Raw genomic sequence first — 15782 nt, 5'->3', positions numbered from 1 at the left:
TCTCGGTCTAAGTCAAAGTGCAGAATGAGTCAAGCAGTCAGATGGGAGTAGAACAAGAATCTGGACTATAGGGTCAATCTGAAATTTCTGGGCCACACTTCTGTTCGTAATGACCAAGAGGAATTTCCTAAGAGAAACCAGAACAGCTTTTGATCCCAAGCACATTACCTCAGAAAGTTGATGATGGACCAGAGAGGGCTATTTGAGATGACATACCAATAAATTATAGCTTTTTTCAGTTGACAGGCACAGAAAATGAAAATGGCCATTTTAGGGCCTGCCTCTTACAGGCTGCGGCCATTTCCCAAAACTGGGGGTGCGGAACCAATTTCGGCCCAAGGGCCGCATTTCCCCATGGGCAACCTTCAAGGGGCCGGTTGGGGCCAGGGGCAAAAGAGGGTAGACCAATAGATGCGAGTCTCACTTTTGTGCAGTAGCCGTGTTTCCATCCACGCAAAAGTAAAACGCTGACGCTTATCCACATTTCTCTGTCTTCTATGCAGGCAAGCAAAAGGCATTAGCACAGTTCAAGGGCACATGCCAGCCAGGCAAAGGCGCTTCGGGATGGCATGGAGCAGGGTTGGGGAGAGGCGTAGCCCGGGAAGGGGTGTGGCCTGGGGAGAGTTCTGAGGGGCTTCATTTGGGCCCAGGGCCTGTGGTCCCCCACCCGTCTCAAATCATAAATCTGTTCCCAGATGTTATCCTCCAGAGAGAACTCTTAAGCAGGAATGAAGGCAGAGTGATTACCTTAGGAAATTGTGCAGTCGCTAAAATAATGCAAATGCATGGGGTGTTGCTTGCAGGGGGAAATCACTGGGTGGGAGGGAGGGACACTTACCCGCTGGTTCTCCACTGCAACTCCCTCCTCCCCCACCAAGGTCATCATTCTCCCAGCAGAGCACTGGAAGTTAGCCTGGCTGGAGGGAAACATATTGAAAGTCTTTGGGTGGAGGGGGAGGGGATGTGCAGGCAGAAGAAGCAGGAGGCAGGATTTGGAAGGATTAAGCAGCCCCTGCCCCGATTCCCTCCTGTAAGGCCACCACCACAGAACAGCAATTTGATCTATGTGGGAGAAAACAGCCTCCTGTGGTCGTCCATCCTTCATCTCTTTCTGTTCCATGGGAAGAATGTAACAAACTCAATCTTTAATTGAGCATTTACAGAAGCCTCCTGACTACTCAGTCTGCTCTTGGTAAGCATCAGAGCTTTTCAACTGGTGACCATGGAGATACCTTGCTCGGTTTCACCCTTTTGTTATCTTGACTCCCTTTGCTGTCCTCACCCCCAGACTGTAAGCTCCATGGGGCAGACTTGCCTTTTATTTACTTTACTCTGCAAATCGCCTTGACTACGACAATAATAATAGTGACAACAATACCACCATATTTCATTAAAGGCTCTCTTCATTGGAGACTTTCTTCATTGCAAGGAGAACCCAAGAACCATAATTCTCACCAGAATGTAACACCTGAACAGGTTGTGTGAAAATGCTCGGCCCCAATACTTTGAACGCACTTCACTGTACTCCTACAACTCTCATGAGCTAGAGAGTGAGGTTGTGCTCATGTCCTGCTTGTGGGCTTCCCAAAGGCATCTGGTTGGCCACTGTGAGAACAGACTGCTGGCCTAGACAGGCCTTTGGTCTGATCTAACAGGGCTCTTCTTATTTACCTTATTTACTTCTTGTGTCAGAGCCTGGATGCTATATACGTTAAGGCTGCCATTCTCCATTACTGCTGCAATGTATCTCCCATTCGGGCTCATAGTGACGGTGCTGATTCCCTCCTCGTGGCTGCCGACATCAAAGAGAAGCTTACATGTCCGTACATTGATAAATCTCATGATGTTATCTTGACTCAGCACTCCAAGAACCTAGAGGGCAAAGAAAGGGATGCAAAAGAGCATTGAATGCATAGTGGACAAATTTCCCAAAATCATTTAACCAAGACACTTACAGCACTTCTGGGCTGCAGTCATATTTACTTGGAAGCAAGTCAGAGTGAAATAAATGGGACTTGCATCTGAATGAGCATAGCTGGAATTGACCTGGAAGTGTGTAAAGTAATTCTTAGGCTACAATCCTAAATTCATTTGCTGGAGAGAAAGCTCCACAGAATGCAATGGGGCTTTGTAAAAATCCACAGGATCAGCAGTGAAACAAGTCATTACTACTGCCTTGTTACAAATGGACAGCTGAGATTCAAAGAGACTCCCAAGGGCACCCTGTCAACCAAGATCTGTTCTTCTGGTCTGGCTTTCACATTTCATCTGTATCACAATCCCACCATTCACTGTATTTATGCACCCATGCATATTCATATACGCACACAAATCTGAATCTGAGTAAGAATCTTGTTCAGCTGTTGCAGTGGAGGCAAAGAGCATGAGACAAGACCCAATTCTAATATTTAGAAACACATACAATACAGCAGCAAACACAGCGCCCCTGAGAATTTCACTTTATTAGCAGACGTAACAATTTAGCAAGATGAAACAGTGCAAAGAGCTTAAGGCTGCAAACCTATGCCACTTACCTGAGAGAAAGCCCCACTGAATTCAACAGGACTCGTTTCTGGGTAGACATGCATAGCATTGTGCTGTAAGACTTCATAGACTTTATTTTGTAAGTGTTCAAGGGAGGGAGAATGGGCAAACAAAGAAACAGTTCTGTATCTTTGGATCAAGGATCTTTGCTGATCCTGGATTTTCAGATAAATTAATACCTCGGTTAACAAAGTAGATGCGTTCCTGGACATTACTTCTTCAACAGAAACTTTGACACCAGAGGTAAGAATAACATGGAAAGTATAGGGATAGGGGCCTACACCTGCTCATAAATGGTGAGGGCAGTTTCAACAGGGACTTTAAAGGGTGCCTACCCAGCATCCACCTATTTCCCCGCCTCTGAATGGTGTCGGATCTTTTCCTTCCCAGCCCTGGGAGAAAGCCAGAGATCTCTTCTAATGCAAAGCAAACTCATAGGCATGTCAGTTTCAGGCTAGCAAAGGCACAGGCTTATCAGTTTATTGAGAGCCAAGCAAAGACACAGGCTTGAAAGTTTATCCCAAGCAATGGTGGTCTGTTTCACCTTAAAAATAAAAAACACCCTTCATTAAAAGAAGCTTTGTTCCTGGAGGATTTGTTAACTGCGGTATGACTGTACTGTGTGCATATCATGAAATGTGCAAGAAACACAGTAAAGTCTATCATTCTACAACACTTGTCATCCTGACAAAAGAAAGGTGACTAAGGCTGCAATCCTACACTCACTCACCCGGGAATAAGCTTCATTGAACTCCATGGGGCTTAATTCTAAGAAAACATATATAGGGTTGTGCTACAAGGGCCAAATTAGATGTGATGCCAGAGGACATGCGATCAGACTCTCGGGTTTCCCTTTCACCCAAGGGAAGAGCCGTAGAATTCTGCATGCAGAAGGCCTCAAACTCAAACCCCAACATCTCTAGGCTGGGCTGGGCGAGATTCCCTGTCTGAAACCAGCTGCCAGTCAGTGTGGACAGTACTGAGCTAGATAGACCAGTGGTCTGGCCCAATATATGGCAACTGTACATGCTCCTAATGAAGACAGGAGGGGAAAAGTTTGTTTTCTTCAATTGCCCATATCGCCTGCAATTACCTCATTGCCATTTTTAGGTGGCCAATTATTCTGGAAGGTGTGTGAATTGTTGGGAGTCAGTGATGGTTTAACTTCTCCTGTGGTCCTAGTACTCTCTGTAGTTTGCTCTCCGTTTACACTGTTTATTGTATAAAATGACGATCTTTAAATTATTTCTATTAATATTATATTAATATAAGTTGTTATATGTTGGGCGGGGTAGGACGTGTCCTTTTTATGTTAGTGCAGGATGAGCACTTGTCGTTAATGATGTTATTTTATCTTTTGATTTTTTTAAAAAAATTCGGTATTGTTTGCTTTTTGAAAAGATTGTAAGTCACTTTGAGACAAAAAACTTAAAGAGAAGGAGAACAAGAAACACAAATAAAATTTAAACGTAATCAATTAAGCAAGAAATTCAATTCTTTCTTTGTTACCTTTCCATCCCACATTTCCTCCAAGGAGCTCAATGCTAGCAGCCAACTCACACAAAAACCTAAGAGGACGTGGCCTGTGGAGGGCGGGTTATCATACCCTTATATGCTTGGAAACGGAAACCTTTTGATGTGTCTCCAATTTCATCTTAGGAAGAAAAAATCAGGAGCTTAGAGAACGCCGCTCTGCTCCTTTGTTTCAAGTTCTGCCGCCCACCTGATTAGAGCCGCCATCAAAGCTATCCGGAAGGAATTCTAGGTGGCGAATGGCTCGCACTTTGCTTGGCATCTGGATTATTCGGTGCAGCTGCTTAGACTCCAAACACCACAAGTGAAGGTGATTTGATTTGCCGCCTGCTGCAAGGACACGGCCGTCTCTGTGCCCCAAAACAAGACAGAGCTGATGTTAATTCAGGGGAAGGGTTATCGCTCAGTGGTAAAGCACGTTTCCCATATGGAACCCCAGAGAGCTGCTGTTACTCAATGTAAATTATGCTGAGCTAGGTGGCCTGATGAGCCATAAGGCAGCTCCCTCCATTCATCTGGCCATCTCTCTTGACAGATGAATTCCCAACTTCAAAATGAAACCCTTCTATCAACAGCTTATGAGCAGATCATGATGTTTGCCAAATACGGAAATGGTGTTATTTATAAAACCTCCAATTGACTTTCCAGCCCAGACCGGGCCCTCAAAGTGATACAAAATGCAACAAAGCAATCGCACCCAAATTTACAAGGCAAAATGTAGCATCTGCCACTAGTGGTGCAATCTCATGACTGCCTTATTTATTTATTATTTTATTTATTTCTTACGTTTATACCTCACCTTTCTTTCATCACAGAAGCCAAGGTAGCACACACGTGGTTCCTAGATGGTCTCCCATCCTGGTACTGACCAGACCCAGACCTATTTAGCTTCTGCAAGGTGGTGGTCTCATGTGTCTTCAGACCACAGCCAAGGACAAGTCTTCTCAGAAGTCAACCTCAGTAAGTTTAGTGGGATTTTTTACTAAGGTAACTACGTGTATAGCGTTGTAGCCAAGACAGAAAAGGAGCGGTGGGAGAGCAAAATGAGGTACCAGCTCATAAAACAAAAGACTAACTCTGCCCTTGGCAAAAATCCACAGTTCAGGCACAGAGCAAAAGGTCCTAAATTCAGTCCGTGAAATCTCCAAGTAGGGCTGGCAAAGGCCCTTGTCAGAAACCCCTGAAGAGCTGCTGGCAGTCAGTACAGACAATATGGAGCGAGACAAACTAATGGTTTGACTCAGTATAAGGCCAGTGTGGCACAGGGGTTACAGTGTTGGACGAGGACCTGGGAGACCCGGGTTCAAATCCCCCACTTAGCCATGATGGTCACTGGGTGGCCCTGGGCCACACACAGTCTCTCAGCCTAACCTACCTCACAGGGTTGTTGTGAGGATAAAAATGGGGAAGGGGAACCATGTGCATCACCTTCAGCTCCTTGGAGGAAAGGTGGGATATCAATGTAATTTTAAAAAATAAAAATAAAACAGCTTCCTATTCTGTGTCACAGTTCAAAGTACCTACAGGTTTTGAAGTCTCTCTTGAGTTTGTGGATGGGAGTTGGCCTGGTCAGGTGTCTACAAAGAGAAACGTTGTGGCCGCCAGGTGCAGCCCACCCCACCCTTAGCGGCCTGGAGGCAACAGCAAAGGAATCCCCTCCTACCCTAGCGGAAAGGCAGGAGAGGAGCATTGCAGCTTCAGCTGATGCTCAGAGAAGGGCTTCAGAGCTCCATGGACAAACAGCAGCTGCAGGAACCTCCTAGCTTTGCCTCTTCTCTGCGAGAAAGAGAGGCCAGGAGCATGCAGGTTTCAGCCAATCCTTGGCACCGGGACTGAGAGTCTCATGGCCAAGCCAGAGCTACAGGACTATCTCTCCTCATCTCTTGCTCATGCAGGAAAGAGAAGTGGGGAGGGCATGTGGGGTTCAGCTGCTGTTGGGCTATAGGGCTCAAAGTCGCAGCCACAGGAGTCTTCGCCCGCACAGGGGACAAAGACAGAGAGGGAGCATGCTGCTAACCCCCCCCCCCAAAAAAAACCCTTTCCTTTTACCCTTGGATCTGGAGAAGGGGCAGAGATCATCCCGTTTCTACTAGGATGACCCCTGTCCAACTCCACAGATTCAAAGTTGGGAGGAAATCCAGGACTTCAGTTTTGAAACACACAAAAAATTAAGTCCGAGGTGATAAGACACTGCGGTAATAAAAGTAATGTTTTAAACGTAAGCCAGCATTTCCTGCAGGGACTTTTGCAGGGCTGGAGAGCACAATTTACCTTGTCACAGCAAAAACTTTATAGCGCAACGAAGAACCTTCCACTGGCGATGGCAGCTGATACTTGCAGTGAAGGGTATCAAACTCCCAGGCAAAAATTGAGTTATCTTTAAAGCAGCTGAGAATGGTGTTGCTCAGCGGAAGAAAGAAAACCTGAAAGCACAGGGAGGGATACTTGGAAGCAATAGTTGAAATCTGTGGATTTCTACACCGGAACAAAGGCAATATTTGAACTGGAGCATATTTGTTCATCGATGCTCCAGAGGGCAAGACTAGAACCACTAAGGGAAAATGACAGGGAAGCAGATTTCGGCTAAAAGTTAGGAGAAACTTCCCAATGGGAAGACCTGTTCGACAGTGAAGCAGTCTGCCTTGAGTGGTGGTGCTGTCTCCTTCACTGAAGGTATTGTAAACTGCCCAGAGACCTTCAGCTATGGAGCGGTATATAAATGTAATGAATGAATGAATGAATGAATTTCATCAGAGGCTGTATGCCATCTGTCAGAGATGCTCTAGCAGCTCAGTGGCAGAGCATCTGTTTTCCATGAAGGTGGTCCTAGGTTCAACCCCCAGCATCTCTAGGCATCTCTAGTTCAAGGTTCTAGTTTTGGTGTACAAAGTCCTATACAGCTTGGGACCAGGACACCTGAAAGACCGTCTTACTCCGTATATACCCAGTCGATCACTTCGCTCTGCAGGTGAGGGCCTCCTGGAGATACCATCTTATCAGGAGGTTCATTCTGCACAACACAGGAAACGGACCTTTAGTGTGGCGGCACCTACCCTGTGGAATTCCCTCCCCTTGAATATTAGGCAGGCGCCATCTCTGCTATCTTTTCGGCGCCTTTTGAAGACTTTCCTCTTTCAACAAGCCTTTTAAGTTGAGACCTACCACACTCTGCATCTGTGTCAGAATCGTTTAACATTTTTTTTAATAATGTTTTTAACCCTTTTTTAAGGTTGTTTTTTAAATGTTTTTAATGCTGCTTTGTTTTAATGTATTTTAAGATCTGTTTTTATGATGTTTTAAAGTTTTTTAGTGCTCTGTTTGCCACCCTGGGCTCCTGCTGCGAGGAAGGGTGGGATACAAATTAATTAATTAATTAATTAATTAATTAAATAAAAATAATAGGTAGGGCTGGGCACAAAGATTCCTGTCTGATATCCTGGACAGCTTCTGCCAGTCACTGGAGACAATTTGTTGTTGTTATGTGCCTTCAAGTTGATCACGACTTATGGCGACCCTATGAATCAGCGACCACCAACAGCATCTGTCATGAACCACCCTGTTCAGATCTTGTAAGTTCAGGTCTGTGGCTTCCTTTATGGAATCAATCCATCTCTTGTTTGGCCTTCTTTTTTTTCTGAGCAAGAAGGGCCAATGGTCTGAACCAGTATAAGTATAAGCTTCCTTTATTTATTATTTGATTTATATCCCACCCTTCCTCCCAGCAGGAGCCCAGGGAGGCAAACGAAAGCACTAAAACACTTTAAAACCTCATAAAAAGAGACTTTAAAATACATTAAAACAAAAATCTTTTAAAACATTTTTTAAAAAGCTTTCAAGATGTCTTAAAGAAAAGGTTAAAAGCATATTGTTTTTTAAAAAAAGGTAAAACATACAGACGCAGACTGGGATAAGGTCTCAACTTAAAAGGCTTGTTGAAAGAGGATGCCGCCGAAAAGATAACAGAGATGGCCCCTGTCTAATATATAAGGGGAGGGAATTCCGCAGGGTTGATTCCTTTATTCCTGTGTTCATTGCAGATCCTTGCATTGAGCAGGAGCTTGGACCAGATGACCTCCAAGGTCCATTCTAAAACTCAAGCTTCCAAGTTTCAACTATTTAATCTCTTACGTTTCTGCAATGTGACTGGCTCACACGAGCTTCACGCTACATGGGTACTGGGGACTTGAACCTGGATAATGAGGGACGTCAGGCAGAACGCGAGTCTATGCAGCACAATCAAGTTCTAGCCAAAGGGAAGCCATAACTGAAAGCCATCATCCTACGGGGAGCCAGCACTGAAAACAAATTCTTCCAACAGCAGCTGGAACAGGTCGTGATGCACTGCCTAGCCCTGTCGAAAAGCTTCCAAGTGAGCTTTGCTCATTATCTACAGCAGGAATAGGGAACCTCTGGCCTGTGGGCGGCCCCCCCCAGGCATCTCCCCAGGCCACACACCCCTCTCTCCAGGCAGTCCTCCTCCCTGGCTCCACTCTGTGCCCTTCTGCCTGGCCGGGACGTGTCCCTGAACGGTGTCTCCTGCTTGCCTGGATGGAAAGAAATGTGGGTGTCTGTAAAAACGTCTCGGCTTTCGTGTGGCTGGAACAGAGCCTGCAGGGCAAAGGCCAGAGTCAGCTCTGTTGTTGTGCCCACTTGCTTTCTGGCTCCACCCACCACTTTGTGCAGCCTCCAGAAAGAGCGTGATAAAGAACCTTCAACTGGGACAGGAATTTACTGTCGAGGAAATGTGGCTTCTTAATTGTGAAAGATTCCCCAGTCCTGATCTAATCCATTGGTTTTCAACTTGGTGGGGCAGCAGCCGCTACTGGGTTGCTGCCTGACCTCATGTGGGTCATAAGAAGTCAGTTCCTCAGTGCACTTTGGGGATAAATGTGGATTTCGGACCTTGGATGTGGAGTCTAAAGACTCCTGATCTAAATGAGGAGACTCTCCTGTTGTTCACTGTGACAGGGAAAGCTTTGCCTTGACCCTCACTGAATTCTAACAATGATTTTCAAATTCCCAGACTTCTGAATAAAAGCTGACCAACCGGGCAGAAGAAGCGTTTCTTTGAACTGACCTTCTGAATACCGACAGATTGGCGAACGTTCAGCTTTCTTTTCCGCTGAAAGGTGTCCAGATCCCAAAGCTGGGCTGTGTCGGCAGATGACGTGACGGCGTATCGACCAGAACCATGAACCGAGATCGAGGATACTGAAGAATTGTGTCCTCTCATCCAACTAACAAGTTCTTTCGTATCTAAGATAAGAAGAAGCATGAAGACAGGAAAAAGTCAAGATTTAAAGCAACAGTGGGGAACTTCCAGCCCATGGGCCTAATTAGTCCTCCCAGGTCTCTGGATTTGGCCCGCCAGGCCATTTGGGGCAAGACATGGCCACCTGTCAGTCACCTGGTGTGATATGACATCAGGCGAGGAGATTGGTAATCTCCGATCTAAGTACTAAGTGCTAAGATCAAAAATATGGGCTGTCATCTCCAATCTTACCGCTAAGCACCACAGCACTAAGATTCCACCTGTAAACTGTCAAAAGAGCAGACAGCATTTATCTGATCTCTGATCTTATGAGACTACAGTGCTAAGATCAGAGATAAGCCTCTGCAGCTGCTCTTTCACGATCAACGAGCAAGCAGAAACGTATCTCTGATCTTAGCACTGTGGCAACTCCCTGTTAAGCCCCAAATTGAAATCACCTGATGTCATATGAGTGGGTGTCCCCACCCACTGTCAAAAACAGCCAGCAGAGGGTAGGCCAGTTTTGAATCTGGCTCTTGGGTTGAAAAGGGTCCCCCATCCCTGATTTAAACAAAAAGAACACTCTAGTTTTATCATCAGAACACAGATGAGAAATGAAATAAAGAGGCTCTATTATTCCTAATGCCTACGGCCATACTACCCTGAACACGCCCAATCTTGTCTGAGCTTGGACGCTAACCCAGGGTCAGGCCTGGTTAGTACTTGGATGGGAGACCGCCTGGGAATACCGGGTGCTGTAGGCTTAGGGGAAGGCAATGGTAAATTGCCTCTGAATACCTCTTACCATGAAAACCCTATGAATATATCCAAAAAAGATTCACAGGGTTGCCATAAGTCGTAATCGACTTGAAGGCACGTAACAACAAAAATTATTCCTAACGTACATTATACGTTAACTAGAACGTCAAACAACCAATACCCTGGGAAACAGGGCTGTGGAGTCGGTACGCCAAACCTTCAACTCCGACTCTTCTATTTTTCTACAGTCCGACTCCTTCATAAATGGCAAATGTATATTTACTAGTAATAACAAATTAATGTAGTAAAATGGTAGCACAAGGCATTTCATCACCACCACGTGAATCATCAGGCTAGATTGATAGAACATAAAATATATTTATTTGATTAAAATTTCTGAACAAGAAAACTTTCCTAAATTCCTATGAAAGTTTTTATTTTGAAGCTGGAGTTGGTAGATTTCTACCAACTCTGACTCCACCCAAAATTGCTTCCGACTTCATGACTCCGACTCCACAGCCCTGCTGGGAAACAGTGACAAATCCTGCTCTGACAAAAGCCTTGGAGTTCCTAATAATAATCCAGCACAAGAGATGATGAGTGGGCTCCGTGAATGTTCTGGAAGTGTATTGCTGGTCTGGGCTACAGTGTAAAGCTGGAAGTGTAAAGCAGGTCTGGGCTACAGCAGTCACCTTAAGGGAAGACATCTGACAGCCCCATGTAAGCCTGGAGTATAAAGTCTAATAAACAAATGTTTCATAAAAGATTGCACTATTTAAAAATAATTTCCCATTCTTTTATAGACTTGACAGCATGACAGCAAGGTGTGTTAAAGCCGAGGCGGGGAACCTGCGGCCCTCGAGATGTTGCTCCCTATCCCTGATCAACAGACAATGAAGAGCAGCTGCATATAAGGAATGTAAGTTTCTTAAACAGTGCCCATTACCTGTATCAAAGCATTTAATGGAGTAATCAGCCAAAGCCACGAGGAATTCTGTTTTCCTGCGAAGATTAAAAGCCAGGGCGGTGCATGCCTGCATTACTCGCTGAACCAGGGTGAACCTATTTGTACAAATCAAAATTATTCCTGCAAAGCACATGGAAAACTTATTGCAGCTATAAGTCAAATGGAGTGAATGTTGATAAGACAAATGCATCACTTTGGACGCTCTGTGAACATGTCACAGGCTATATCGAGGTGGGTGGGTTCTGGGCTACCAGGCCAGATCTTTATGTCCCACCACCATTGTGGGCCAGCTTTGACAGGTGGGCAGGGCCCCCTCTTGTCAATTATGATGCAATCAGATGAGTGAGAGGTAGGCAGCACCCACCTTTCAAAGTTGAAGGTGTGGAGAGGCGTCTGCTTCACCAGCACTTTCCCCACAGCTGATGAGCCAAGGATTCAACCCTGCTGGCTGCAGGGGTCTGCTTTGCTAATGTGCTCCCTTTCAGGAATGCGCTGGTGAAGCAGACCGCAGAATTGACCCCCCCCTCCCGTCTACCCATCAGCTGATGGGCAGGTGACCGTGGTTTGGGAAAAATGGCTTTGCAGGCCAACCCCCTGGTGGACCAAGATTCCACATACCTTGGCTATATAGTAGCCAAAAGACAATCCTATGAAATGCAGAATAGCTGCATATATCCAAATGGCTCAAAGGATTGCTAGAACATTCAGGATGCACCAAGTACACAAATAAATAGAGTATTATCTTTATATACTATGACCAGTCTTAGCTGGTTTGTGGAAACAAGCCAGCTTCTTAAAACAATTTTTGAAGTTGGCTTGTCTCAACAAACCATAGCTAAGAATAACTAAAGTTTGTTGGGTCTGAATGACACAATAAACCATGATTAATAAAAGGCAGAAGCAAAAGCTTCAAAACTCCTTTTTATGGCTCCACGGGAGTAGGGAAGTGCATCACATCAAGGCTCACCAAGGCTCATTTTGGTTATGATAAACTATATTTTATTACTATATCCAAACCATCTTAGTATTGTGAGGGTACAAAGAAATAGACAGGAACTTACTAGGGCTAGGAGGGGTAATCTAGAAAAAGCTCACCCTTCCACATCATGCTTAAAACTATGGTTCTGCCTGCATCCCTCCATCCCTTTACATAATTTAAACTAGAGCAAACTAAAAGATTTATAGATGAACAAGCAGTACTGACCTGTTGCCCACCAAGTCAAAAACGTAGATATTCCCTTGATGATCTCCAGAAAGGAGTGAATCTCCAGAACTGTCGAAGGCCACATTCAAAAAACGTATTGTCTTGGAATGGTAGCCTGTAGTACTGTGAATAATATTTACGATGACTCTGAAAACAAGGAGATGTTAACAGCATGCTATTGTGAAGGGTTAAGGATGCCTTTGCTCACTAAAATCAACTGACTCAAACAAGGCTAATTCTGGACAGAATCAGGCTGTGTGCAGTCAAATCCTCACTTACAAGGCCAGCTTCAGCTTTTTGATAAATACAAAAATATGCCTTGACTGTGTCCTAACTTCCTTAAAGCCATTACAGGACACCTACTTAGAAGGGGAAAGGTCCAGAACAGAAATATACTGCATGGTTAAAATTACTTTCTCTGATAAACTATTAAAAATTCAAAGAAAAACAAAATAAAAAGAAGCCTAATGTGCCTAATATAATTATATAGCAATTAGGCTGGTTAGAGACTAGCATCAAGGAAGAACCAATCCTCTCTCCCAATTTATTTATTTTTAATATCTAAGGTTCCTTAAAGCACATTTTAGCGTCTCTTTCATAAACCATGATAACAGACAAACAAAAAGATTCCTTTCTAAAATTCTTTCTGCTCTACTTTGATTTCCTGGAGAGTTTTTTTTAAAATGCACTTAACTTTCTGGGGAAAGGCTTAGTTGTTCTGCCACTGATCACCTGTGTGTGTGTGTGTGTGTGTGTGTGTGTGTGTGTATTTGTGAACTTTTAGTAATTATTGCACTGGATGTTAGGAGTTTTTACCCTAATGTAAATACTGCAGGGATGACCTGCAATGATGTCCTCCTGTTTGCACAAGGGGACTTCCCCACCCCCACCCCCACCCTGGAACGCTCCCAACAGTCTGAAGCAGATTTGGGTAGTGTACAGGGGGGCATAGAGAGGAAGGAGAAGGCTCTTTGCACAAGCAGACACCCACTTGCACTACACTGGATCTCACCCAAATTTGTTTAAAATGTCACCGTTTGCACTTTGATTTGATTTGCCCTTTTGTAAAGTAACCAGAATAGGGGCAGCTCAAGTGAAGTGTGTGCTATATGTTGACTTTCTGCCTGGAGATGAATCTAGATGAGGAATCTGTATGGACAGGGTGAACTAATCAACTGCTCCTTCAGATGTATCATTATTTGCTAGTGTATTTAGGCTCAATTAGCAGGAAGTTATTATATTATTGCGAGAGTAACGAAAAGGAAAATGGGAAATACCAAATTAATGACAATGTAAGCCCTCTTCAGGTGTTCTAAAAGTGAGTTTGCTCTATCCACAAGTGGTGGGGGAGGAGAAATTGCAGGGATGAGCACACTAGCTCTGCCTCTGTCCACCCTTCATATCTCTCGTATTTGTTGGAGAATGAATATATGAAGTGCAGAGCCTCCTGCACTCAGAGAAGTACTGAAACGTATGCACCAGACATCTGCCAGAGGCGAGAGGAAGAGAGTAGATAAAGCAGGCTTGTATTTAAGCAGTAGCCCAGTAGCTGTAGACAAGACAGAATTCCATGCAAGTGAGTGAGCGAGCTGTCATATGAGTGACCGAACGCTCCATCCCTCCTCTGCACCTACCATTGAAAGCAAGCTGTTTAGATATGCAGGCTACAAACTTTTACATGGCTGTGTTAAAGAGCTTGAGAAGAGGACAGCCATGACATTTGCCCATCTCAAGAAACAGAAATGTTTTGGGACCTGATGCAGCCTTTTAGAGACATCCTTTCTTAAAAGTGCGAAGATAGTATCCCCTCCTGCAGTTGAATCTCATCTCTCCTGCTCTTGAGGGGAGTTCTCTACCATATGATAAGAGGCAACTCTTCCCAGTCTCTTGGAAAGTGAAATGGTGAGCTTGAATTTGTTTTGCTTTACCCTTTAGAGTCATGGAATACAATCAGGACAGTAAGAGGGGAAAATGTCAACCTGTTCTTTTAACAACATATATATAATTGTTCTTCTAATATCTATTTTTATTAGTACAAAACTAGAAGAAGGGGGATACTTATTCATGATTAATGAATTAATCCAGGGTAAGTTAAAGCAGCTTCAGAAAGAGGCATTCCTAACATTGCCAGGACCTATTGACAGTGATCTATAAACACTCTCTGAGGAAACAGAGGACTAAAAAACTGTATACAAATTCAGAGTCAAATGGTAAGTTGTTATGCAGTTTTTGGAAAAAATGAAATATTTATTAGTTCCCATTTCTATGATCTGAAAAGTCTTCTTACTGGCTTCATTCACATGATTAACTTGACTATCCGACACACAAAAAAGACTACACAGGAATTCTGAGTAATAATTTATTGTGCAACTTGATTTAGAAAAGAACCCCTGGGCTCCTTCTGGGAAGAAGGGTGGGAGATAAATTTAATAAATAAATACACAAACAAACTTTATTGATAAATTGCTGTCCTAGCTATCTGCCACTGATTTGATCGTTAATTTCTCTGAAGGATGGTGACATCCGAAACATCAACAATGTGGTGAAGTGGGCTTTAATCTAGTCCACAAAAGTTTAGGGCATGATAAAAATGCTGCAATTCTAGTCCTGTCTATTCAGAAGTAAGTACCATTGAGTTCAAAGGGACTTACTCCCAGGGAAGAGGGGTGAGGACTGCAACCTTAGTTTTAAGATTTTAGTGTGCCACAAGATTATTTTTGCTGCGACAGATAACATAATTACTCCTCTGGAAATCAACCATCTTGCCAACAGTACTGTTGACTATGACAGGTAGCAAGGCCCTGGGACGGTGTTTTGTCAGTGGCTTTCCAAACCTTCATGAAATTCTGCTTCAGCCTGAAACTCCGAAAAGCCTGCTGGGTCAGGCCAGGCCAATGGCCCCGCTACCCCTGCATCCTGCCCTCACAGTGGCCAACCAGATGCCTACGGGAAGCCTGAAAGCAGGATCGGAGTGCAATAGCGCTCTCCCCACTTGTGATTCCCAGCATACAGAGGCATATTGCCCTCAAAAGCAGAGGTAGAACATAGACTAATAGTCAGTAGCTATTGATAGCCTCCATGAATTTGTCTAATCCGCTTTAAAGTCATCCAAGTTGGTGGCCACCACTGCCCCTTGTGGGAGAGAGTTCCATTGTTTAACTATGCACTGTGTGAAGAAGTACGTTACCCGTCCTTCATAGGGAAGTTGCTCCATCCTCTCGATAATTTTGATTTACCCTCTCCTGAACTCACTGGGGTGGCTTTAAATAAAGTTATTGTCTTGCAGCCCTTCCAATGTAGTACAGGGATGAAAATAATAATAGTAATGCCCAAGCTAGATTTAGAAAAGGAAGAGATTATATTGTACGTTGGATACCAAGGAATTTCAGAAGAAAATCACCCTGTACTTTATAGATTGCAGCAAAACCTTTGATTGTATAGATCATGAAAAACTATGGAACGCTTTAAAAGAAATGGGGGTGCCATAGCATCCGATTGTCCTGATGCGCAACCTATACTCTGGA

At 44.2% G+C, this 15782-nt stretch overlaps 1 protein-coding gene and 1 pseudogene across 1 annotated transcript in view; one reads left to right on the top strand and one right to left on the bottom strand.

Annotated features, from left to right (window-relative positions):
• Positions 1-15782, bottom strand: part of TBC1D31 (TBC1 domain family member 31) — a 46942-nt gene that overhangs the window by 28659 nt on the left and 2501 nt on the right. The window contains exons 2-7 of the mRNA XM_061605970.1: positions 12259-12405; positions 11034-11149; positions 9155-9333; positions 6349-6500; positions 4268-4427; positions 1672-1872 (exon numbers count right to left, since the gene is read on the bottom strand). Of these exons, the coding sequence (XP_061461954.1) occupies positions 1672-1872; positions 4268-4427; positions 6349-6500; positions 9155-9333; positions 11034-11149; positions 12259-12405 (955 nt within the window). The remainder of the gene's footprint in view (positions 1-1671; positions 1873-4267; positions 4428-6348; positions 6501-9154; positions 9334-11033; positions 11150-12258; positions 12406-15782) is intronic.
• On the top strand, positions 9973-10092 carry LOC133375727 (5S ribosomal RNA; annotated as a pseudogene).

Source organism: Rhineura floridana, chromosome 1 (genome assembly GCF_030035675.1).
Source record: "Rhineura floridana isolate rRhiFlo1 chromosome 1, rRhiFlo1.hap2, whole genome shotgun sequence".
NCBI classification, from domain to species: Eukaryota; Metazoa; Chordata; class Lepidosauria; order Squamata; family Rhineuridae; genus Rhineura; species Rhineura floridana.
The sequence above is the reverse complement of the archived record's forward strand: the minus strand, read 5'-3'. Positions and strand labels throughout refer to the sequence as shown.